The sequence below is a fragment of the Gastrolobium bilobum genome, unplaced genomic scaffold, assembly GCF_033153095.1.
Source record: "Gastrolobium bilobum isolate Gb01-03AN ecotype WA unplaced genomic scaffold, APGP_CSIRO_Gbil_v1 utg909, whole genome shotgun sequence".
Taxonomy (NCBI): domain Eukaryota; kingdom Viridiplantae; phylum Streptophyta; class Magnoliopsida; order Fabales; family Fabaceae; genus Gastrolobium; species Gastrolobium bilobum.
In genome coordinates this window covers 1267221-1291958 of record NW_026895707.1, presented here as the reverse complement: position 1 = coordinate 1291958, position 24738 = coordinate 1267221, and the positions used below count along the sequence as shown (strand labels likewise).

At 32.4% G+C, this 24738-nt stretch overlaps 2 protein-coding genes across 2 annotated transcripts; one reads left to right on the top strand and one right to left on the bottom strand.

Moving 5' to 3' along the window:
• Nucleotides 1-6611: 6611 nt before the first annotated feature.
• LOC133293219 (gibberellin 20 oxidase 2-like) lies at nucleotides 6612-8335 on the top strand. Its single transcript, XM_061491757.1, has 3 exons — nucleotides 6612-7144; nucleotides 7540-7861; nucleotides 8069-8335. The coding sequence occupies exons 1-3, from the start codon at nucleotides 6612-6614 to the stop codon at nucleotides 8333-8335; spliced, it is 1122 nt and encodes a 373-aa protein (XP_061347741.1).
• An 11947-nt stretch (nucleotides 8336-20282) lies between these two features.
• On the bottom strand, nucleotides 20283-22198 carry LOC133293419 (glyoxylate/hydroxypyruvate reductase HPR3-like). The gene is made up of 2 exons (XM_061491990.1): nucleotides 21682-22198; nucleotides 20283-20881 (listed from the first exon to the last, which is right to left on the bottom strand). The coding sequence occupies exons 1-2, from the start codon at nucleotides 22168-22170 to the stop codon at nucleotides 20354-20356; spliced, it is 1017 nt and encodes a 338-aa protein (XP_061347974.1). The 5' UTR covers nucleotides 22171-22198; the 3' UTR covers nucleotides 20283-20353.
• Between the last annotated feature and the right edge of the window lie 2540 nt (nucleotides 22199-24738).

Below are 24738 nucleotides of genomic sequence, written 5' to 3'. Positions count from 1 at the left end.
TATATGGCAAGTATTTGATTGTTGCACGTACAACAGCTGCAGAAATGTAAATCCCACATATATATATATATATATATATATATATATATATGAGGTAGGATATTTTGACACCAGTGTTAAATTTGAAGTTTGACAACTCATCTGATAGCCGTTAGATCAAAAAAGATCAATGGTGTCACATACTTACAAATCAGAGTTGTTGATATTTTTTTATCTAACGGCTATCAGATAAGGTGTCAAATTTGAAATTTGACACAGGTGTCAAAGGATCCTACCCCTCTCTCTCTCTATATATATATATATATATATATATATATATATATATATATATATATGGAATATGATCATTTTACATCGGTGTCAAACTTTGAAATTTGACACCAAATCTCAATCGTTGATTTCTTCAAATCAAAAGTTATTATTTATTGGGAATCAAACTTATTAATTAACTATTAATTTTCAATAAATGATAACCGTTGATTAACGAAAATAAACGGCTAGGATTTGGTGTCTAATTTTAAAGTTTAACATCGATGTCAAATGATCCTCTCTCTATTGTGTGTGTGTGTGGGAAAAGTATTTCTCCAGGCATTTGAGATAAAGTTATCTTCAGTGAGCTCAAAATGACGTCGTTTTAGGTTATAAGATTAAAAAATTATAAAAGATAAAGACTAATATAACCCTGCAATTATTTAGAATTACAAAAATACCTTTATTTTTGCCACAAAATAACGTCGTTTTGGGCTCACTAGAGATAGCTTATCTCCATTGACCGGAGAATTTTTTGCCCTATATATATATATAGAAAAAAATATTTCTACAGCCACTTTAGATAAGATTATCTACAGCTACTATTTTTAAATATGTTCTTCCGGGAGAACATAATGTAACTGAGGAGAGAGAAAAAAAATAACTTTAATGTTATAACTATGTTCTCCCGGGAGAACATAGTTAAAAATGGTAGCTGTAGATAACCTTATCTAAAGTGGCTGTAGAAATATATTTTTCCATATATATATATATATATATATATATGGGTGCCTTTTTTCTGCTGTCGCTGCACCACTTTTTCTAGTGCAACATACACAGAAAAGTGGACCCCACCGATTTTTTAAAAAAAAATAAAAATCAAGATATCCTGAATTTTTATCTGTTGCTGCAAAAATTTTCTTCTGCAGCATCAGCAGAAGTATAAAAGCCAGGGTCTCTTTTTTCTTCAATCATTGCTGATAGAATTTTTTGCAGCAGGCATAGAAAAAATGAGACCCACTCCTTTAAAAACACAAGCTAGCATCCGTTGACGTATCTTGACTTTTTATATATTGCTGCAAATTTTTTTTACAACAACACAAAAGCTATATATATATATATATATATATATATATATATATATATATATATATATATGGGTAATACTTTTCTTATGTTGCATAAGAAAAGTACTATCTCCTGCTCAAACAATAAATAGAAGAGAGAAAAGAGTTGAAGGTGAGAGAGAAATTCTTGTGGGACTCATTTTGAAAAATATGAGTGTAGGATATAATACTTTTTTTTTGTAAGATAAGAAAAATATTACTCTATATATATATATGAGTCCGGATTATTTTACACGAATGTAAATTACACTCTCAATCTTGTCCACTGATTTCACTTATAATCTTATATCTAAGAGCTCAAATTTTTTAGTAATGTGAGCCATTAGATACAAGTGGATCAATGGTCAAGATTGAGTGTAAGACTTCTAACTCTTACACCAGTGTAAGTATATATATATATATATATATATATATATATATATATATATATATATATATATATATATATGAGGTAGGATCTTTGACACCGGTCAAATTTGAAATTTGACCCCCCATCTTAGAGACGTTAGATCAAAAAAGACCAATGGTGTCACATGCTTACAAATCAGAGTCGTTGTTTTTTTTTGATCTAACGTCTCTCAGATGAGGAGTCAAATTTCAAATTTGACACCGGTGTCAAAGGATCCTGCCTATATATATATATAAGATTTTATGTTTATCATGTAACATAACACAACTTCACTTTCTTACACACACAACAAAAGGGAGAGACAAAGTAAAATAATGAAAGAGAAAGAAAAACTCGTGGACCTCACCTCTTTAATAAAACCCGTATATATATTAGACAACGTGAACTTGGTTCGAGGACACACAGTAACATGAAGTCAAAATATCATATTAGGACATGACACGGTAATCAAACGGTGAATTTTGGTGCAGCTTCTTGTTCTGTTTTAATTACAGGAAGAATCATTTAAAACCATTGATTTGATGTGATTTCTTTAATTTGCGGAATGAAAAGAACATTGATTATCCTCTTAATTAACTTATACATTGGATGTGAACATTGAGTGTGATTCGGTGTCACTAATTAGGCTTCGATGCTTGTGTTTCTTGTTTATTTGAAATATCATATGAAAAGGTTTCTATACATGGATAGTAGAATATTATGTCCAAATTACCTTTGAAATGACCTTTTAGTAACGTCAACTGTTTTGTGATATAAATATATGCGGAAGAGCTACGTGTATCTCCATATAATTGGTTTCCTACAAGGGAAAAATATCTTACACAATTTTTGTATTAAATTATATTTCAATAATTAAAAAGGAGTGCATAAATGCATTCTCTCTAATGAAAGTTAAGATTAAGCACTTTTTTTTCAATATTTATACCCCCTTTGATGCATTGTGCTTTATACGAAAAGATACATATTTTTTTTTTTCAAATAAAAGCTTATATTAGGAGAATATATGTTTTTATGCAAGGTGAAAGAACATTACAAATTTCATTCAAGATTTATAGTAAACTACATATCGCCTATTAAGAGAGAGATTAGATAATTGAATCTAAACCACAATTAGTGTGACTGAAAAATTCGACCAGGTATGCCAAATTGACAAGAAAACTTTCCTTTTCCTTTAAACATACCCCATATCTTTAAAAGAGATTATTATCCAAATTCTAAGATTAGGAGACTAATCTCTCATATACAGTGATGTTCTATATAATAAAGCTTGTTCTGCTTTCAAAAGTTAGATCCTTATTCAATTTGAGAGAAACCTTCTCTACCAACCTAAAAAAATCTTAGTGAGACCAAAGAAATAAAATCCCATTTGAAAAGAAAATAAACAATTGGATTTTTATTAGTTATTTAGTTTAATTTTCATTTGCATGATCCTTATTTGATTTATTTTTAATTAAACTAAAACTTTATTATTCATCACTCACGCTTAAAATTTCAACCATAGATCATTATTGACTCGGCTTCTTGGTGCCCTCTTAGCGAAGGGAGTGAGGCGTCAAACAATTCTTGGTTTCTCAATTGTTAGAGACGTTGTTTGACAAGACTTATGTTCGTGCATACGACTTTTCCATCGTTCACAAAAATTTTCTTGGATTAAATTTTCAATATCTGAACTTCATAAATTTTAAAACCTTACCGTATACGGTTGATTTTAACTTTGCATGTACACGTTAAGTATATACTTCAAATATTTTTAAGTATGATTTGGTATTGCATCCAATATGACTTATACGTGATGATAGATACTCTAATACTTAAATATTATATTCTCAAGTTACAAAAAAAATGTGGGAATGTCACAGTTAGAGCAGAGAAGTGGCTAGTTAATTAGTGTTGTTAAAAAGTTTATTAGAGGAATTGGTAGTAGTTGCTGGATGTAAATAGGAATATATGAGAGTAGTTATGGGTATTATTTTAATTTCATTAGATTTTCCTTAACAAAGTTTTAACGAGACTTTCATAATGTATAGTTATCTGGGGGAAATGTTATAAAATATTTATTTCACATATATGGATGATTTTTTACTATTCATATGTCTCATGATTGACGTGTAAATAATGACCTTTGATTTTTTTTTTTTATGACCTTTGATACATAATATAACTATCACCTTAATAATGTATTAAAATATAATCACTTTTTTATACATTTCTAAAATCTTATATAAGAATATGACTTCTATAAAAAAAAAATAGATGATTAAACAATAGGAATTTTCTTATATTCATATACTTACCAAGAATTATTCATGTTTTGATCTTTCCATATTTTCTATCATCACTTCCTTTCTTCTCTCGTATTCCCAATTAATTTTGGAAATAGCAACAACAATAATCCTAATAATAGTAATAATAATTCGTATTTACTGAAACAGAAACCATCATGTTGTGTTACGTTGATATCTATGTTTTTTTTGTTTTTTTTGTAATATATGTTTTTTTTTTTTTGGGTTCTATTATATATAATGGAGAGAATGACAAATTGAGGCATGAAGTGTGGGCCGTAGTTGACTGTGGCGACAGCTGTACATGTTCTGAATGCTGCCTCTGCCACTTTTTCCACGTAAAGAATACACGTAAGTTTTCTTTATCCAAAGTTTGGCTGCAAATGCATGAACTGGTCGACTTATTGTCATGGATCATATCTGAACTTGAACAAGTTGCCACTTACTAATAAACAAGCATAAATTCAGTGGCAAGAGCACAAGTTTCATATGAATATATAGCACGTACTCATAATTCTATCATTCTATGTGTCGACCCTATATATATGGTCCGAATATGTTTAATTCTTGGCCTGTTGGGATTATTAGGCTGAAAACGTGACAAATAAATCAAACCAGAAAAATTAATGAAATGATTTTTTCACATGATTTTTGGTTTTCATTATGAAATCTAGTAAAATAATTTATTTATTTTTAATTTTTCTTTTGGGGGTACTCATTTGCAAGTTTTCCATATAAAAATTACATTGATGTCAAAATCAAAACTAAAAACAGAAAAGTCAATTTCAGAGCATTAACAAAAAAGAAGGTAAATAGTTATGAAAAAAAAATTAATGAATTTTATTTCTCTTACTTGACAATTGTGAAATTAAGTAGAGCAATGCAAAATGTTAGACAAGATATAGAAAGAATATTGTATCCAAAAAAAAAAAAAAAGATATAGAAAGAATAAAGGGCAGCTTGATATCATTTTTGGTAAGTTGATTGTCTTTGTTTTGTGTGAGAGGGATATTATTTTTTCCTTCTTAATTTGGACAGTATTTACTCCCTATTGTTATTGTAATTATATACTTGTTTATGCCACGTGTGCGATAAAAAATCAGACATTGTTCAAGCGTATACACTAAACTTATTTTTTAAGGGAAATGTTATACTTTCCACTTTCTTTCTTATCATTTCTTATAATTAATCTTGTAATCGTTGGATCAATATTTTGTTCTTTGAGTAAGATTATTTGGAGAAAATAGTATTGGGAGAATCATACAATGAATTTAACATTATTTGAATAAGATTAAATTGACTTAGATAAAAAAAATTATATTTGGACAAGATGTTATATTTGATTGCATGAGTGTGGGATGTTTATGAACAAATTTTATATTATTATGTTAATATGCTTATTATGTATGTATATGTGATATATGTTTTATGAATTAACAGTATTACCCCCTCATTAATTTTCTTTTTGTTTGATAATACTCATTTGTCCTTATCTTTTCTTTTGATAATTTCTCACTCCTTATTAATTTATAAATTGCTAAGAGATAGTTTATATTAAGGAAAATTGTCAACAAAAAAAAAATTGTTAGAATAATGCTCTCTAGCTATCTCTCTCTCTCTTGACCGGACAACAAATGTATCAAACAACTCAAGGGGGCAAAGGATATCCAAAGATGCCAAATTTAAAATGATTTCGGGAGCTTAATATTAAATAAACATATAATATTTAGTTAATGTAACCTCAAGAGGTAATGTGTGTTCAAATCATGCAAGAATCATCGTAATTCGGTCCATTAAGATTTCACACATCAGTTGATGATATCTAAAAAACTCAGTTGTTTGTTTAAGTTTAAAGCACAACTTAAATAAGGACATGATATTACTCTATTAGCTTTATCACTCTAATTAACATGAATATATATATTCACATGCAAACGGATCCCACCAGATTCTAGTTGTTAATTTGGTGTTTTTACTCCAAGTTAGATGTTCCTTTTCCACAGGTTTCCCTCCCTAATATTAATTTTAGATTTTGAATTATATTCTCTTTACTTTTCTTCATTTAGTGAAATTATTTGCATTCTTCACGCAACTTTCTTATTCTTAGTCTACAATAATTTGTAGTGGAATGGTCAGATAATTAAAAAAGAGGCAACTTTTCTAATTTAAGGGGGGATGTTTATGCACACCACTTGTATGATGTGAATAATGGCACGTGTAATCTCCATATATATAATGGACACATTCCAAACATGCAAGGAGAGTGATGCATGATAGAGATAGAAATTGAACAATTTAGCAAAACAAAAACTATTAAGATTCTCATATCTGTTCCCCGACTTCCCCAATGAATCATCTTGGCCTTTCTCAACACTCTATTTCACCACCTTTATTAACCTCTTCCCTTGTCTTTCCCATTCAGTGATATCTCTTTTCTCTTCACTCTCTCTCTCTCTCTCTCTCTCTTCATAGCCTCTATTGCCATATCACTCTTTCAGCCTCTTGCATAGCACAAAATATTTAGCAGTTTTGTGCACTTCAAACATGCTAGTGCCTCATCCACCAATGCTTCTTGCACCTCAAAATACCAAAGAAAATGACATGAAAGAACAGAAACTGAGTATTGATGCATCTTTATCTAACATACCCTCCCAGTTCATATGGCCTGACCATGAGAAGCCATGCCTAACACCACCAAAACTCCAAGTTCCACTAATTGACTTGAAGGGCTTTCTCTCTGGAGATCCACAAGCCATGTCAACTGCATGTTCAGAAGTGAATGAAGCATGCAAGAAGCATGGCTTCTTTCTTGTTGTTAACCATGGAGTTGATAGTGACCTCATAGCTCAAGCTCATAAGCTCATAGATGATTTCTTCTGCATGCCTTTATCAGAGAAGCAGAAGGCTCAAAGAAAGCTTGGAGAACATTATGGTTATGCTAATAGCTTCATAGGAAGGTTCTCATCCAAACTTCCTTGGAAGGAAACACTTTCTTTTGGTTACTCTACAGATAAGTCCAGCAAAACTGTGGAGGAGTACTTTGTAAATGTTATGGGTGAGGATTTCAGGCAATTTGGGTAAGATAGAATAGAGTTCTCTTTCATACTTATAGTTACTCAGTTTTAAAGGTCTTAACTTTCAGTACTTCAAAAGTGTTTTCTCCTTTTTCACAAGAAATGCTTATTTTACACAAAAAGTTTTTGTTATCAATCATATGAAATTGTTGTGTTAGTTAAACCATTGATAGAATTAGCTGCTACATCAATTCTATAAAATTTTCCTCTGAAAAAATCCAATTCTTTTCCTTTTGTTCATTTTTAACTTTATTTCTCTTAGGCTCAGCACAAACATGAACATGAAGCCCATATATAAAGATTCACCAAGCAGAATAAATGCCTTCACCCCTGTTTGTTTTTTCTTCATTTAAAAAATAAAATAAAAAAATTTCACATAATGTTTCCATTTTTTATAGGACTGTGTACCAAGACTACTGTGAAGCCATGAGCAATCTCTCCCTTGGGATCATGGAGCTTCTGGGGATGAGCCTAGGAGTTGGCAACAGATATTTCAGAGATTTCTATGAAGGAAATGACTCTGTAATGAGACTAAATTACTACCCACCATGCCAAAAACCTGATTTAACTTTAGGAACTGGTCCTCATTGTGACCCCACATCCCTCACCATTCTCCACCAAGATCAAGTTGAGGGTCTCCAAGTGTTTGTGGATGAAAAATGGTACTCAGTTACTCCTAAAGAAGATGCATTCGTTGTCAACATTGGTGACACATTTATGGTATGGATCATATTATTAGAAGGTTCTCATATTGCTTTATGGATGGTAATTGAAAAATTCACTATATTATATTCAGTAGGTCCATAATGTCCTAGAAATAATCGAATAACATGCAACACTAGATACACATGTTATATTCTTCACCAATTCTTAGGCTTATGTAATGAACTTGAAATGATAATTAATATGTTCTGATTTATATTTCAGGCTCTATCAAATGGGATTTTCAAGAGCTGCATGCATAGAGCAGTTGTAAATAGCAAAATTGTGAGAAAATCACTTGCTTTTTTTCTATGTCCAAACATGGAAAAAGTGGTCACTCCTCCAAAAGATCTCGTTAACAAGGAGAATCCAAGAAAATATCCAGATTTCACATGGCCAAGTCTTCTTGAATTTACACAGAAGCATTACAGGGCTGACACAAGAACCCTTGATGCTTTCTCTATGTGGCTACTACAAGAGAAAAACAACTAATTAAGGGTGTCCCCACCTGTGCCATTGCCAACAAAAATATAAACTGAGTTTTTTTTAACCTCTAGAGGGTGCTTTTGGTGGGTCAGTGAGGAAAAAGATATATAACAGAAACACCAAAAAGAAAAAGAAAAAGAGGCCAAGTCTGTAATTAGCTGTTAAGAGTGGAAGTGTTTGGAAGAATCCTAAATATGCAAATGGAGGAAATGAAGAGATATTCGTAGGAACAAAGAGTCCAATGCTTGTGTAGTGAAGTTATCCTTTGTCACGCTACTAAACCACTATTAGTTGTCTTGAACTTTCTTGTAATTATATGTCTTGTGCATGTGTGTGTGTGTAGAACTTTTAATAAAAAAAATTATGTAAGTTGCATTTTGTATGTATTCAGAAATATATGATTTTTCATTTGAAATTTTGGAAAAAAAAAATAGTTAATTGAAATTGAGACTTTATTCAACTCCGTTCAAATCATAAACAGTCAATTGATGGACAATTCAGGCATATGGAGAGCAATCTCTATGGCAAGGGTGGCAAAGCGGAAGGAATTAATTTGATTTGTCTACCCCTTTTAAAAGTGGGTTGAAAAATTTGAAGGTAAAAGTTAAAAAAAAAATTAAAAAAATGAATTTGATGAGTTAGGTGGGTTGAAAAATTTGAAGGTAAAAGTTAAAAAAAAAAATTAAAAAAATGAATTTGATGAGTTAGGTGGGTTGAAAAACTCGATCCCTCACCATATTTGGGCTCCATTGGACCCAATTTATTTTGCCATCTCAGTAATATGTTGAGATAGCTCTCAACTTCTTATGGCGACTTAACAATTTTATTTTAATTAGTTTGAATTCAGAGTTTAAAACAAAAATAATTAAATTAAATTTCTTCCTTTTCAAGAAGCCAGAAAAAAAATCCTCTAGGATCTAGGGTATATTTTTACCTCAATCAAATAATTACTAAGCAAAACTATTTTAGTTCTCCTGCACCTAATTAAAGTGATCAGCAACGTAATGAAATTGAACAATTTTCCAAATTCCTATGGAATTTTATTTTCATCTAATAATTTTATTTTCATCAAATTAAAGTGTTTATTTTTTTTTCTGGTTGTATACTTAGCTTGTTAATAGACGCCAAAGTTATAAATACACACACACATTATCCATTTAATTATATCAGGTGAGAGAAATTAATCCCAACGATTTACGTAAGATTTAAGTATACACTTTATGTTATCCACTTTTAAAGTATGCAACCTCTACAATGAAATCGTTAGAATCAAGAAAACAATTAAAATTTGGATCAGGATCATCTACAAATATTTTATAACCACATTAAATTTCTGTCTATTAAATATGTTTCATTGTATGATTAAGTTTTTTTCTTTTTTTTCGAAAGTGAAATTAAGTAAATTGAATGGTAGGATCATAAACTCTATTCACATAACAAGTTCCAAGTGTTGTGTTTCAACTTTTGCATTATCAATGACTACGGCCTCTAAATAAAAGTAATGATGATATGATGACGATGATAATAATAATAATAAGGGATAGGATATTATGCCTACATTTTTTCATATTTATTCCACTTATTCTTTTCCAACACCATTAAATCAAAATCTCAACTAACCACCCTTTCAAATTAAAGATAACATAATAAACAAATATTAACTTAATTGATAAGATTGAAATATATCAGTCTGATTTTGTGTAAATTTAATTCTGCTCGTGATGTTTTGTTTAAAAGTCACCTATAAACTCTTATTGAGGCATATTTTCACGACGTCAATTTCTCAGTTTTCTTCATCCTCTGCCAATCCAAACTAGCTTTAATATTTGTAAACATCACTCACAAACACATGGACATCAAACGAAATAATCCATGACTATAGTTATCAAATTTTGAATATGACTTTTTTAAACTAAAATTTGAAATACACACAGACGCACGTGTTGTTTGTTATAACAATGTGCTTTCAAGTTCAACTAATGAATTCGATTTTATGTGAATCTAACATGATAGGATATAATTAATTAATGAATTATTTCTTGTAGATAGAGACCAGAGAGTTAGAAGAATATATAATGTTAGAATCGCGTCACACACAACTTCAAAACTCACCGACTGAGGTTGGACTAGTGTTGGATATAAATCAGTTGCTTTTATATCCAACACGACAAAATGTTACTGTAACAATGAGTTGGACATTGCTCGCGAATAAGCCATTCATCTTAGCAACCGTTTGTTTTTAGCATGACCGATCGAGTTGTTCATGAATCTAGAGTAGGACCATATTATATATACCATAATTGGTAATTAATGACATATATATATATATATGTGATTTTTCTCTGGAATTTATAATGTTCCAAGTAAACACATATAATACCAAAACTTATTGGAAAATTCTTTAATTAATGAAGACATGATCTTGTTACTTTTAATTATATAGTTATGATTATCGAATAGGTCATTATAATTCCACTTGATGGAATTCTATCACATAAAAAAATAAAAAATTTGATTACTGTGAGATTCATTCTTTAAGTTAATTTATTAATGCTGTACGGGATGTTATCCATGAGTAGTATAGAATCACACAAGGTTTGTTTAACTCAAGGCTTTAAACAAAGCACAACAGAAACGACAAGCCAACCTAAGGCCTCAATATGTCTAAGAAGAGGGTGGATTATAAAAGATAAGCTCAAAATCATTTAGGTGGTGTTTGAAGCTTTTCAGCGGATATCTATGTTTTTCAAGTATGGCTTTTAGAAACACCATGTTTGTTTCAATGTATTTTCACCAAAAACCCATCTATTCAATTTGTATGGATTTATGAGAAACATAGATATCCGCAGTGTTTAGAAACCCAATTTGAAGGTGGGATTTTTCGGAAAATCGGTTATCTGGCTTTTAATGCACTGTTGGTTTCATAAAGTTACCTAATTTTTCCAGTAAAGTTTTTCTCGACCAAACAACTTTTTTTTACATTTTTCTACCTATCTCACTTTATCTATCTTTCCAATTATTTCTCTATCTATTACATTTTCCTACTATTCCAAAAAAATTTCCTCAACCAAACACCTCTTAGAGTATATCATTTGAAGATAGTTCATTCGTAAGAGATATATAAATTAAATCATTTATAGATTTACATATTTTCAATCTTGGCAATGACTATTCATTTAAAATTTCCCATTATTTGAGTCAAACAATTAATTATAGCTTCAATTTCTTGTCAGATATAGAAAGACGAATGTCTAACAGGATGCCAATTACCAAAGTTACCGTTTATTTTATAACTAATAAATGGATCAAATATATATTCTGTTTATAACATATCTATCTTACAGAGTAAATGTCATTAATTAAGGAGTGGAGACAGTGCTGGCAGTTGCAAAACCTCAGCCACGGTCAAGAAAATGCAAGTCAGCGAACTTTCCAGAATAACCTTCAACCGTTCTAAAATATTTCAAAAGTGTTTTTCTAATGATTTTTATTTTATTTTAAAAAAACCCTTAAAAGGAATAGACTCTTTAAACCCTATCCTGTTGCAAATTATAATTTGACATATAAAAGTAGGAAAAAATATTTCAATTTTTATTGTAAAAATATTTTTTATATCACACTCAAATAAAAGTCAATGGAACCATTCACTTTTACGTGAACGTGACATAAAAAAAAATCCATAAAAGTATGAAACTTTTATGTATGAAAATGTGGCATAATCAAGAAGAAATAGATTCCTGTGAAACATTGAACACATTTATTTCAATATTCACCTTCACAAAGCACAACCCAATTATTTCACACCTACAATAGGCCCTGTTAAAAGTGAAATGAATGCATCTCACTCCCTTGTCCATATATTGTCTTTGGGCTTCATATTGTCAATAAAAGATATTGTGAAGAATGGGGAAAAAAAAGTACAAAATTAGTTGCAACTTCTTTGATATTGGAAATCAGCATAGAGTAAAATACAAAATCTTTCTCTTCCTGAACTCAGAAGGATCTAGGCATCTAGCAGCCAAAGTTTTGGGGTCTCATAGCACCTTCCATCATTTGAGCATAATGAATGTAATTCGTTATCTTGAAAAACATGTCAGTTTCATTTCATCAACACAAAAAAATAAGACTACAGCTTAATAAAGCTTACATGGTATACCCAAAAAAAAAAAAAAAAAGTATACATGTACCTCACATATCAACTGAGCCTACTTCAAAAGTTAATGATGTCCCAATTATATATGGGTGAGGAAAGTGAGTCTCTAAAATGCAAAAGTTGATGACATCTTAGCCTTAGAGGATCTAGTTAGCAGTTAGCAGCTGACTTTTATGTTCGGTAAGAAGCAGAGTCATAACTATTCATAAGAAGTGGGGAAGACATTTTATTTTATTTTATTTTTGGGGTATGCAAATGAAGAAAAAAATAGGGCATAACTTTTTCTTGTTCTTCTTTTCAATATAATACACAATGAGTGGTTGTTTTTTTTAGACTAATAACTGATGAGATAGCAGGGTTTGCAAAAGTAGCAAACACAGTTAAATGAAAGGGACTAACCTTTTCGATAAGCATTTTAAACATTAGAATTTCACTTTCCTCTCACAGCATAATAAGTAGGGAATAGGTTATTTTATCTACCATTTTTTTCGTCTACCTTTGCCTATCACTCTCCAACATCGTTAAATCAGAATCTTAATAAGAGAAAGAAATAATAAATGTAATTGAGATTCTGATCCAATGGTATTAAAGAGTGGTAAGCAAAGGTAGGCAGAAAAAACGGTAGGTAGAATAACCTATCCCAATAAGTAATGGACCAAGCATTGTCCTAAGGATATGAAAACACACAAATATAATAAATATATGCTTAATAACATTTAATAAATAATTTAAAATATAATAGAAAAATGCATACCTAAAATTGTAAACGACGCTCTTTTAAACTGACAAAATCTCCAAGGATAGAATCTCGTAATTCTTGAATAAGTTACTTTGTACTTTAAACTAATTGTATCATTCAAAATATCTTGATATTTTTGTTGTAATGCTTGAAAAAGAATTTCAGTGATGCTCATTATCTCTTTCATCAATAATAAATTAAAGATAAATTTAAAGGAAGTGATCATCTTATAAGCTGCAGTAGCATCTCCTCTTTGAAAATAATTTGAGCCTTCACTACGAATTATTTTAAGTAAGTAGCATCTCCTCTTTGAGAATAATTTGAGCCTTTGTTATGATTGCAATTGTAAGTCACAAATTAAGGCTTTGAAAGTAATTTTAATTGATGGGTTAGGTAAAAGGGTTTGGGTATTGAATTTTATTTTTTTGATTGAAAAACATAAATATAATTATATTTATTTAGTCGGTACCAAATTATAAATTTAATTTTAGTTAATTATAATTAATTATATATTTATATATAACAAATAATTTTTTTTAAAACCAAACAGGTGCCAAGGCAACTGCTGGCATAGGAGTGGCTACGCCACTGGATTTGATATCTTCATATGTAAACAATTACCTGCATATCTTTTTGTCAATAAAAAAAAAGGAACAGTTATTTATGCATCCAATTATATAGATGAATGTCCAATGGAAATGGAACCATCCCTTATTACTTGCGTTATCAAAGACAGCCAAAGAAAACAATTTACGGCATGTTCGAATGAATTGTGACCCATTAATCGTCTCATTTAACCTTGTAAATGGTTGGACTTAGCCTAATACATAAATGATGTATAAAATTAGTAGGTTTTTGGGCTCAGCCTTTTATGAGCCTAGAACGTAGCTTGATTAGTATGCTCATGCTGACCCGTACCACATTTAAAACTTAAAAGAGCTTAAATTATTATTTTACTTACCACAGTTAACCCAGCCTTTAATCGTAAATAATTTTTTATGAATTTTACTTAAATTTTTAATATTTAATTGTATTATAGTTTTAATTGATAATATCATAATAATATAGGGAAAAAATTAGAGAAAATTAAAAAATTTATTTGTATAAGTCCACAACAGGTATAAAATGATATTTTTGTAGGTGATAACTTTGAAATCACATAAAGTCAATTGATGCACCTCATAACCACCGGGGATGAAAGTGAAAATTTCTTATTATTTAATGGTATTAATTGGTCAAGTTGTAGTCAAAGACAAATGAAGAAAAAAAAGAGAAATTATAATCTATGGTCAAATTTAGATTTGTTGTAATTTTAATAAACCTAAGGTAGTTGAGCATAATTTACACTTTAATATTTTGTAATCTTAATCTATCAGTATAACTTTGTTTATTTCTTGTGCCACCAGTTAGTTTTGATTTATCTAATTTTCACAAATGTGATCCCTTACATTTTACCGTTCAGCTCTTGGCTTGTCCAAACTCTCTAAAGAATTTTTTATTTTATTTTTTGGTTTTTCCCGTGGTATCCACACCCATTTGAATAAGACTAATCCTATTCATGGCATAAATTGTGAAGATTTTTACCACTGACCCAAGGTGCTTCGCTTAGAAATCGAACAAGTAACCTTTTAATCACAACCATCGACGAACCTACATTATTGCAACTATGTGCAAGTGTGCAAGTGTAGTAAAGTATCTTTTGAGTCTTCAATAAAAATCATGGGGCTAATTTAATCCTTTAGGGGGGAAAAGTCGACTCATGGTCCTTCTGAAATTAAAATAGACATAGTTAATCAAAATCGGATCCCTCTGAAATTCAAAGAAGACCCACTTTAGTCCCTCAAAAGAACTAATGAGTCTATTTTAAAATTTAAAAGATCACAAATTGACTTTTTTTTCTAAGAAATTGAATTAGGCCCCGTAATTTTTATTCAGGACCCAAAAGGTACTTTACTAAAAAAAAATTGAAGTTAAAATTTTCTTTTTTTTATATTCTTTTATTTTTTAATATATTTAAAACTTTCACTATTTTTTTTTGGGGTTGCAACTGTGAGTTTCTCTTAATTATTCTCTTTTTTTTTTTGGAAAACTTCTCTTAATTATTCTTGTTACTCTTCGTACACTCTTGTAATGTATTTCAGGTGCTACCTGATTCAGGTGTTCACACGCCTCTCAGAATGTGACTGGAGCCTGTTGAGTGGCTACCTGATTCAGGTTCTTCCAACCATGTGACTGGAGCCTCTCAGAATGTTACACACGGACATCAGCTTAGTGGTACTGATCATAATTTGATTGGGAATGGCCAAGGTTTGCCTATAACAGCTATTGGATCTTCTTCCTTTTTATCCCTTGTTGATAATAGAACTTGTCTACACCTTAAACACCTTCTTTTAGTTCCATCAATCATTAAGAATCTCATCAGTGTTAGTAAGTTTGCTAAAGATAACTCAGTTTTTTTTTAATTCCATTCTGATATTTGTCTTGTGAAATGTTAGGATTCCCATAAAATCCTGCTTCAAGGTACTGTTGGTGATGATGGTCTGTACCGTTTTCCAGATCTCCAGTTTGCTAAGGACACTACTCCAATTCCAAATAAATCTGCTTCCAAGTCTGTCAATCTTGCCAATATACCTGTCAATTCTAGTATTCAGTATTCTAAGTCTGCTGTTGATGTAATAGATGATAGCAATGCATCTTCTGCATTTGTAAACAATTCAATGTACACATTGTGGCACTGCCGTCTAGGGCATCCACACTTAGACTCTCTCAAGAGAGTACTTCAGTCTTGTAACATACATCACAATAATAAAATGCCACAATTTTGTGCTTCTTGCTGTTGTGCTAAGGCTCATAGGTTGCAGTCAACACCCTCTACTACTGAATATAAGGAACCATTTGCTCTTGTACATAGTGACCTCTGGGGACCCTCACCTCTAAAATCAACTCTTGGTAATAGCTATTACATCTCTTTTGTAGATGCCTATACCAGATACACATGGCTCTATCCTTTAAAACAAAAATCAGATGCACTCACAGTCTTTAAACAATTCCATGCCATGATATCTAATCAATTTCAACTTCCTCTAAAAGCCTTACAAACAGATTGGGGTGGTGAGTTTAGAGCCTTTACCCATTATCTTCAAATGAGTGGAATAGCCCATAGAGTAACTTGTCCTCACACCTCCCATCAAAATGGTGTAGTTGAGAGAAAACACCGTCACATTGTGGAAACTGGGTTAGCTCTTCTAGCTCACTCCTCTCTTCCAATGAAATATTGGGATTATGCATTCACTACTTCCTGTTACCTAATAAACAGACTTCCTTCATCTGCCATCAATTTTGAGATCCCATATACCAGACTTTTACACCAACAGCCTGATTACAAGCTTCTCAAAAATTTTGGCTGTGCATGTTTTCCTTTTCTCCGTCCTTACAATAAACACAAGTTGGAATTTAGATCTAAATAGTGCATCTTTCTTGGCTATTCATCCAGTCACAAAGGTTATGTCTGTCTCAGTCCAGAAGAGCGGATTTTTATTTCAAAAGATGTACTATTCAATGAGTTTCGTTTTCCTTACAAGGAATGGGAAAGTCCTACTAAATCCTCTCTCAGGTCACAGTTACCTACCCCTGTGTCGTTTCCCTTACACATCCTACCACAGCCTACTCATCCCACATCACTGAGTTCCTACCCCACTGGTTCTCCTACTTCTTCTTTTAATGCAATAGCTGTTGAGCATAGTCCAGCACATGCACTGTTGCCTACTGCAGTAACTGTTGAACAAAGTACACCACAGACACCGTTGCCTACTGCAGTAGCTGTCCAGCATGGTTCAACACAGTCACTGTTGCCTGTTGTTTGTCCTATTGATACACTGGCCCCTTCCTCTATTCCACTTATGCAAGAGTCTCTTTCACCTATCCTATCTACACATGAGTCACCTTCACCTAATTTTCCTACCCGTGACCCTCCTTCTCCTATACTATCCACACATGTGACTTCCCATACTGGTGGTCTTATCCCTGGTAGTCCCACTATTTCTCCTCCTAGTCAATCTCGTAGTAGTGAATCTGAGTCCAGTTTCTCTTCTGCTCCTCCTTATACATCCCCATCTGAGTATGTCCCATCTGGCTCACTTAGTTCTTACTCATCTGGTCATTCTATTACTACTAGATCCAAAGCCTTGGCCAAAAATATTGCCTTGCTTACTTATCTTGAGCCCACATCTGTTAAGCAGGCTCTTGTTAGTCCTTGCTGGCACCAAGCAATGTAGTTAGAGTTTTCTGCTTTACAAAATAATCACACTTGGTCCCTGGTTACTTTACCTCATGGCATAAAGGCTATTGGGTGCAAATGGGTTTTCAAAGTCAAAGAAAATCCTGATGGCAGTGTGAACAAATACAAGGCTAAACTTGTGGCAAAGGGATTCCATCAAAGACCTGGTTTTGACTACAATGAGACTTTCTCTCCTGTTGTAAAACCTGTTACTGTTCGGGTTGTTCTTTCTATTGCTCTCACATATAGTTGGCCTTTAAGACAACTGGATATTAACAATGCATTTTTGAATGGTGATCTTGCAGAAGAAGTATATATGGTGCAACCTCCAGGCTTTGAATCCAAAGACAAGTCCCTGGTGTGTAGACTTCACAAGTCCTTGTATGGTCTTAAACAAGCCCCTAGAGCTTGGTTTGATAAGCTCAAGGGTTCTGTTCTAACTCTTGGTTTTCATGCAAGTAAATGTGATCCTTCTTTATTCATTTACAAGACTGGTACAATGCGCATCTACATGCTTGTCTATGTAGATGACATAATTATCACAGGAAACAATTCTGCCTTTATTCAACATTTCATCACTCAGCTCAACTCCAACTTTGCTCTCAAGGATCTAGGTGAACTAGACTACTTCCTTGGCATTGAAGTGATGAAGGACTCTGCTGGTTCTCTCTCTCTCAATCAATCCAAGTACATCAGAGACTTGCTTTCTCGGGTCAATATGAGTGAATCTAAGCCTATTTCCACCCCTATGGCTTCTAGTTGCAAACTATCCAAATCTGGTAGCATCCTTGTTAAGGACCCTCATCTATACAGGTCAGTTGTGGGAGCCTTGCAGTATGCCATAATTACAAGGCCAGAAATTTCATTTGCTGTGAATAAAGTTTGTCAATTCACGAGCCAACCATATGTGGAACACTGGAAAGTAGTTAAACGTATCTTGCGATACCTACAAGGTACAATCACTCATGGCTTGCATTTCCAACCAGTTAAATCTGCCTCTGGTTCTTTTGGTCTTACAGCCTTTTGTGATGCGGATTGGGGTGGTGATCCTGATGATAGGAGATCCACCTCTGGTGCTTGCATCTTCATTGGTCCTAATCTTATCTCTTGGTGGTCTAAGAAGCAATCCATTGTTGCTAGATCTTCTGCAGAAGCCGAATACAGAAGCATGGCTCTTGTTTGCGCAGAGATCTTGTGGATTAAATCACTGTTTCATGAACTACATCTGTCACTCTCTGTTCCACAAATTCTTTGTGATAACATGAGTGCTGTTGCTATAGCACATAATCCCATCTTACATGCCAAAATAAAGCACCTAGAACTTGATCTGCATTTCCTTCGTGAAAAGGTTGTGGCAAAGGATATCCTTGTTCATCATATCCCTGTTGCAGATCAGCTGGCTGATTGCTTCACCAAACCATTACCTCTGGCTTCCTTCAGTGATTTCACACACAAGCTCAGAGTGTTGAACTCGGCTCTGCTTCGCCAACCCTGCTGACCTTGAGGGGGAATATTAGCATAACTAGTATAGCTGTATTAGTGAATCTGTTTAAGTGCTTACCTGTATCTAGTTCAGTTTGTTAGTTTGTTAGATGCTGAGTCAGCAATGCATTAACCACCTCTCTATTAAATAGAGATAAGTGTACAGTGTAATGGTTAACTCACTATTCATTTTTCCTCTAATCACAATGTTCATCTTTCTGATCTCTCTCTATTCCTCGTCTCTCTTCTCTCTCACACCATCAATGGTGGTTCTCTATTATAATGAAGTCACCCGAGTGAGTCTCAGGCATAAGCTAAGAATCAAAAGGCAATGTGAGGGAAAAACAACTGAAGTTGGCTGTAGTGATAACCTAGTTAATGAGTATACAAAAGGTACCTCTCCCATGGAAAAGATGTGTATTTATAAGAGGGGGGAAATCTTAAAAAAGAGAGACCTATAACTGTTTTATCATTTTAGGCTCCACTAGATATGGGACAAACATCCTCACGAGGCGTTTGTTAAGCGGATTTTTTTTGGTTATCCGAAAAATAAATTTGGAAAAAGTTGTATGCCATGTTTGGTATAAAAAAAAGGCAAGTTTCCTGTATAAAAATGTTCTCCATTCTTTGCTTTTGTATGCAAAGTTAGGTACGACAATGACAACCTTTTGTCCATCGAATATATGGAATACTTTTTAGCCTGGGGATGTGAAAAGCAAAAGCCAATGAGATGACCAAAATGACATTGTCTGATTGTACAATATGCGAAGATATGGAGTTGGGTGAAGTGATATAGTGGGGTTATTTTCGTAAAGTAACCTCACGTTCCCACTAATATTTAACAATTAACCAAACACACATTAGTAAATTTAATCATAAAATCCTTAGGAAAATTTGGTCATACCAAACACCTTTTACTAACATTCCGGTAAAAATATATTTCCCCTACATTCCAGTAATAATTATTTCTCGGATAAATAAAAACTTCTCTTCTTTCTATTTGTACCTTTCTCTCCTCTTTTCTCTTTCCTCTCTCCTCTCTTCTCTATTTCTCTCTATTTCCGACCCACATGTGCGGGGACCGTTAAATATTCACTAGTGCACGAGATGTTTATGCATAGAAAATGAGGTGAGAGAGCATTTGTCTCACTTTATAGGTTCAGAGGTGTAATTAATCCCTCTATTAGACCTTATTGACCCACCCACCAAAATAGATATGTGTGATCCGTCGTGACACAAATCATGTCATTAGATAAGATAAAATTGCATCACACCTTTAGAAGGATAGAACAACGGTCATTTACAATTTAAGGATCATTGCAGGGATAAGATAAGTTGCATTACATGATACTAAGCTATCAAGAGAATCAGTTATTATCCATCTAACATCACTGGAGTAATTAGGGGCTTATTTGAGAAGAAGGCTTCTAAATTCCCTCCCAGAAGTTCACACAAACTCATTAAAGATTCTTCAGTAAAAGCAGCTGAATGTGGAGATAAAACCACATTATTCATTGCAAATAGCTCCTGAGGAACATGAGGCTCATTTTCAAACACATCCAAACCAGCACCACCAATTTCACCTTCCATCAAACACTTCACCAATTGCTTTTCATCAATAAGACCCCCTCTTCCAACATTCACAATGAATCCTCCTTTTCCTAATGCCGACATGACTTCCCTGTTAATTATGTGTTTTGTTTGCTCATTCAGTGCACAACAAACCACAAGTGCGCTGCTACTATTCGCAAGCTCAACAACACTTGAATAGAAAGGGTAAGAAACATCTGTTTTTTTATGCCTAGAGTGATATAAAATAATGCAACCAAAACACTCGAGCCTCTTGGCAACTTCCATGCCAATACTTCCCAATCCAACAATCCCAACTCGCTTGCCTGATAACTGAAACACCAATCAATTATTCCTTTTGACACATATAAATTAAGCTTCAAATAATATATGTACCACTTATTATTTTTTCTTTCCCTCATAAATGGCTAATGCAGCTGAAGAATTTTCAATTTTTCCAATCTCAGGATTTACTTCAAACTAGTCCACTCACTTTTATATGATAAAGCGTAGACATTTTTTTTACAACAAAAGCACAAATATTTTTTCCTTTAATTAACGAAAGATGTCATTTAAATTATTTTGATTCAGAAAAAAAAAGTATCTACACAAATTGATTTCAAAATGATGATATTATAATGGGTCACTTTTTTTCTGCTAGTGCAAAATTTTTTTTTTATCACCGATTATTAACTATATATTATAGGTAATATACATAATTATGACATGGAAAAAAAAATCTCCCTCCACATCAACTGACAATTTCTAAAGAAACAGAAAAAAAAATTAATATTATAAGTATATACTCGTTAGAGTATATAATTATAAAGGAAGAGTTATATTTACAAATTTTTTATCTATAAATTACACTATGTACTTTTCGAAAAACACTTAGATTACACTATGTACTTCCCAGAGTATATGGTATAATTTGTAAAAATTTATAAAAATTTTGTAAACGAATCTTTTCTCATATTAATTATGATCAGTGGTAGAATTTTTATTTTTATTTTCAGCATAAATAACATGGGGATTTCCTATTATTATTATTATTAAGTTGACTAGTATGAACAATGTAAACCACAAAAAAAAAAAAAAAAAAAAACGAGAAATAAGATAAGATGAATGTAAACCTTGGAGCCAAGAGGAAAATCCCAAGGACCAGAGTGATTCAGTGTTTTCATATACCGATCCGCTTCAGAAATTTTCCTCATTACGTCGATCAGTAAAGCCACCGCCATTTCAGCAACATCCGCCGAGAACAACTCTCCGGCGCCGGCAACCTGAATTCTCCGGCGGCGGCACTCTTTCAAGTCTATGTGATCAGTTCCGGCGCTGGTGGTGACAACTAGGCCGAGCGACGGAAAGAGGCGGAGGACGTCGGCATTGACGGAAGCGGAGATGCTGCAGAGTATGGCTTGAATGGATGAAGATTGGTGGTTGTGATCAATGAGGAATTGTTGCAGTGGGAGAAACCCTGAGGCTTTGGAGTTGAGGAAATGGAACTTGTTACAGTATTTTTGCTCAAGGGTTGAGAAGCATGTTGGAAGACCAAGAACAACCACTTTTGGAAGCTCTTGGACATTGTTGCTGTCAATGCTATGGTTGGCTTCTTCTGCCATTGAAGTGTTGTAGCTCTTTTGAGAAACAGATAGGGACAACTAAAATTGGCCAGTGAAATGTGGATATTTATGGTCAATTGTGACCCTGAAATAATTTGGAATCTTTCAATTAACAATTACTAATTTAAGGAAACTTATATATAAAAAATTTTGTTTACAAAATATACCATGTATTATGGATTATTGTGTGTTTTAATTGGAAGTTGAACTGTAATAAAATTATTGGAGGTGCATTGGTCTAGGAAATGGACAGATCCCTGAAGCCAGTGTATGCTCATTAATTGATTCATCTACATGAAAATAAGTGGGAGTAAATATATTTTCTTAGTACTTTATGTGGATGACATTTTATTTGCTAGTAAGATGTTGATTTATTGAATAAAACAAGGGTTTTTTTTATCTAAAAGCCTTGATAAAAAAGACCTTAGAGTAGCTTCATTCGTGTATAGAACATGGGTTTAAATTCTTTTTATTTTATTAATTAATGGGAGTAATACTCAAGGCTTGCTTTTGAATATTTTAGATTCTTTTGATTCCTTTGGTTAATGGGAGTCATATTCAGTTTGTTTGTTTTTTGGTTACTTTTCTATGTAAACTGATAATTATTTTGTGTGATGACCATCATTATTATTTCTCCTGTCGACTGAGAAATATATGTATGGAATAATATCTTTAAGCATGTTGTGAGCTTAAAGGTGATTGGATGTCAAAATATTTGAGATCTCATGTTGTACTATGACATACTGGCTTATTTAAGCAAAGCAATTTTATGTTGTTTAGAAATTGTGGTGATGCGATTTCATATTGTTGAGAAATTGTATCAAGAAGTGTAATTTCATGTTGCTTGGAAACTGCACTAATGTGATTTCATGTTGTTAAAAAATTACATTGAGGACCGATAAGAATTATTGTGTTACATTGTTGATTACATTTTTGCACTAATTCTTACTACACTACTAGGCCTTGTTCATGAAGATGTAATACTCATTGTATGTGAGTAAGAAAGGTCATATGCCATGATATTTTTGGTATATTGATCGCCATATTCCTATGATGAGGTTATGTTGGATTGTTGTGATGAAATGCTGGAATTGGAATATTGTTTTTCAAAATTGTGGCCACGTAAAATTATTTTTTAGTTATTAACCTGATAGAGTCGTTTTCGAAATAAAATGATTTTCAAAATAATATTAAATTAATTAATATAGCCCAAGTGGGAGAATGTTAGAAATTTTATTTTATGGGAAATATTAATTAATTAGTTTTATATTTTAAAATTAATCGGGTTAGTGGATATTCCAATATTATTATTGTAATTAGCCCATTGTGATCACATTGAATTGGGCTTCTGGTATCTGTTGTTATTTGACCTAGTTGGGCAGCAGTGTAGGTTTTAGTGTGACTCTGGTTTTTCATGATGGGTGGACCTAGTGGACACATACTCTTCTTTCGGTTATTAGCTAGGTCCCCTCTCTAGCCTATTTATATTGGGGTTAAGTCCCATAAGCCATCATGCTCCCATCGCTGAGGCTGCCTTTATCGAAATAGGTGATAGAGAGGAAGATCTGGCATGTAGTCCCTTATTTCTTTCGTCTTTATGATGATCCAACAAGGTACGCACAATCCCAACTTTGATTTTATATTATTTGGTTTTTTATAATCATATACATGATTCAGGGTTAAAATATTTCTATCAATCTAGTGTTCTCCCAGGAGAACATAGTATAGTTTATAAGAGTTTGTAAATAAAAAATTTGTAAACGTAACTCTCTCCTAAAAATATTGCCCTCCACTATTTTAACCTTTTCTGCCCAGTACCCAACATAAAGTTAATGAACCCAAAAGCAAAGTTCAATTCATGAGGGGAATACACTTCTACTGTTGTCTGAGAAGTATATTCTTTTGTTAGTGAGACATCAATTTATGTGTATTTTTATTTTATTTTTAAGTTAGTGGCAAACTCCACAGTTTTTTTGGGTCAGTAGGAAGAAGTTTAAATCCCAAAGAATAATGTGTTAAAGTTGATTTTTATTTAAAGTAAGTGTGTATTTTTTCTACAAGAAAATTGAAGAAGGGGAAGAATTCTCATTCTAAAACTAAAGCATATTAAAATTTTAAAAAGAGCGACGGGGATATATATTAAAATTTAGATAAGTTAAATATGATTTAAAAATTTGACTCACACAGAAATAAATCACAAATAATTCTATCAAGTTGTCAAGTAAAATTTTAATGCCGCGTAAGAAAAGACAAAACGAGTTCACTTTTTTTCATTTGTTTTTCTCCAGGACAGGAGCAAGCAAGGTTAACGAGTCAAGACCAACAAAATTTAGTTGGTATTAATTATTAAATTTTATCCCTTCAATTTATTCACGGTTATTTATTCACGTTTTAAACATGGCTAATTTTTAAAAATTAGCAGCCAACATGCATGGCTCCGGGGAGAAATAGAAAAAATAAAAAAGTTATGTACATCAAGAGATGTAATAAAATTATTGTTATACCTTCGTAAGATGGTTTAAAGTTTTGAGATGGTTGTATTAAAAAAAAAAGTTTTGAGAGAGTTCG

Coding starts and splice junctions, on each gene's coding strand:
- LOC133293419 (XM_061491990.1), bottom strand. CDS start 22,170: ATGGCAGAAGAAGCCAACCATAGCATTGACAGCAACAATGTCCAAGAG. Junction 20,882..21,681: donor ATTTTCCTCTTGGCTCCAAG/GTTTACATTCAT, acceptor TTGGTGTTTCAG/TTATCAGGCAAGCGAGTTGG.
- LOC133293219 (XM_061491757.1), top strand. CDS start 6,612: ATGCTAGTGCCTCATCCACCAATGCTTCTTGCACCTCAAAATACCAAA. Junction 7,145..7,539: donor GAGGATTTCAGGCAATTTGG/GTAAGATAGAAT, acceptor CATTTTTTATAG/GACTGTGTACCAAGACTACT. Junction 7,862..8,068: donor ACATTGGTGACACATTTATG/GTATGGATCATA, acceptor TTTATATTTCAG/GCTCTATCAAATGGGATTTT.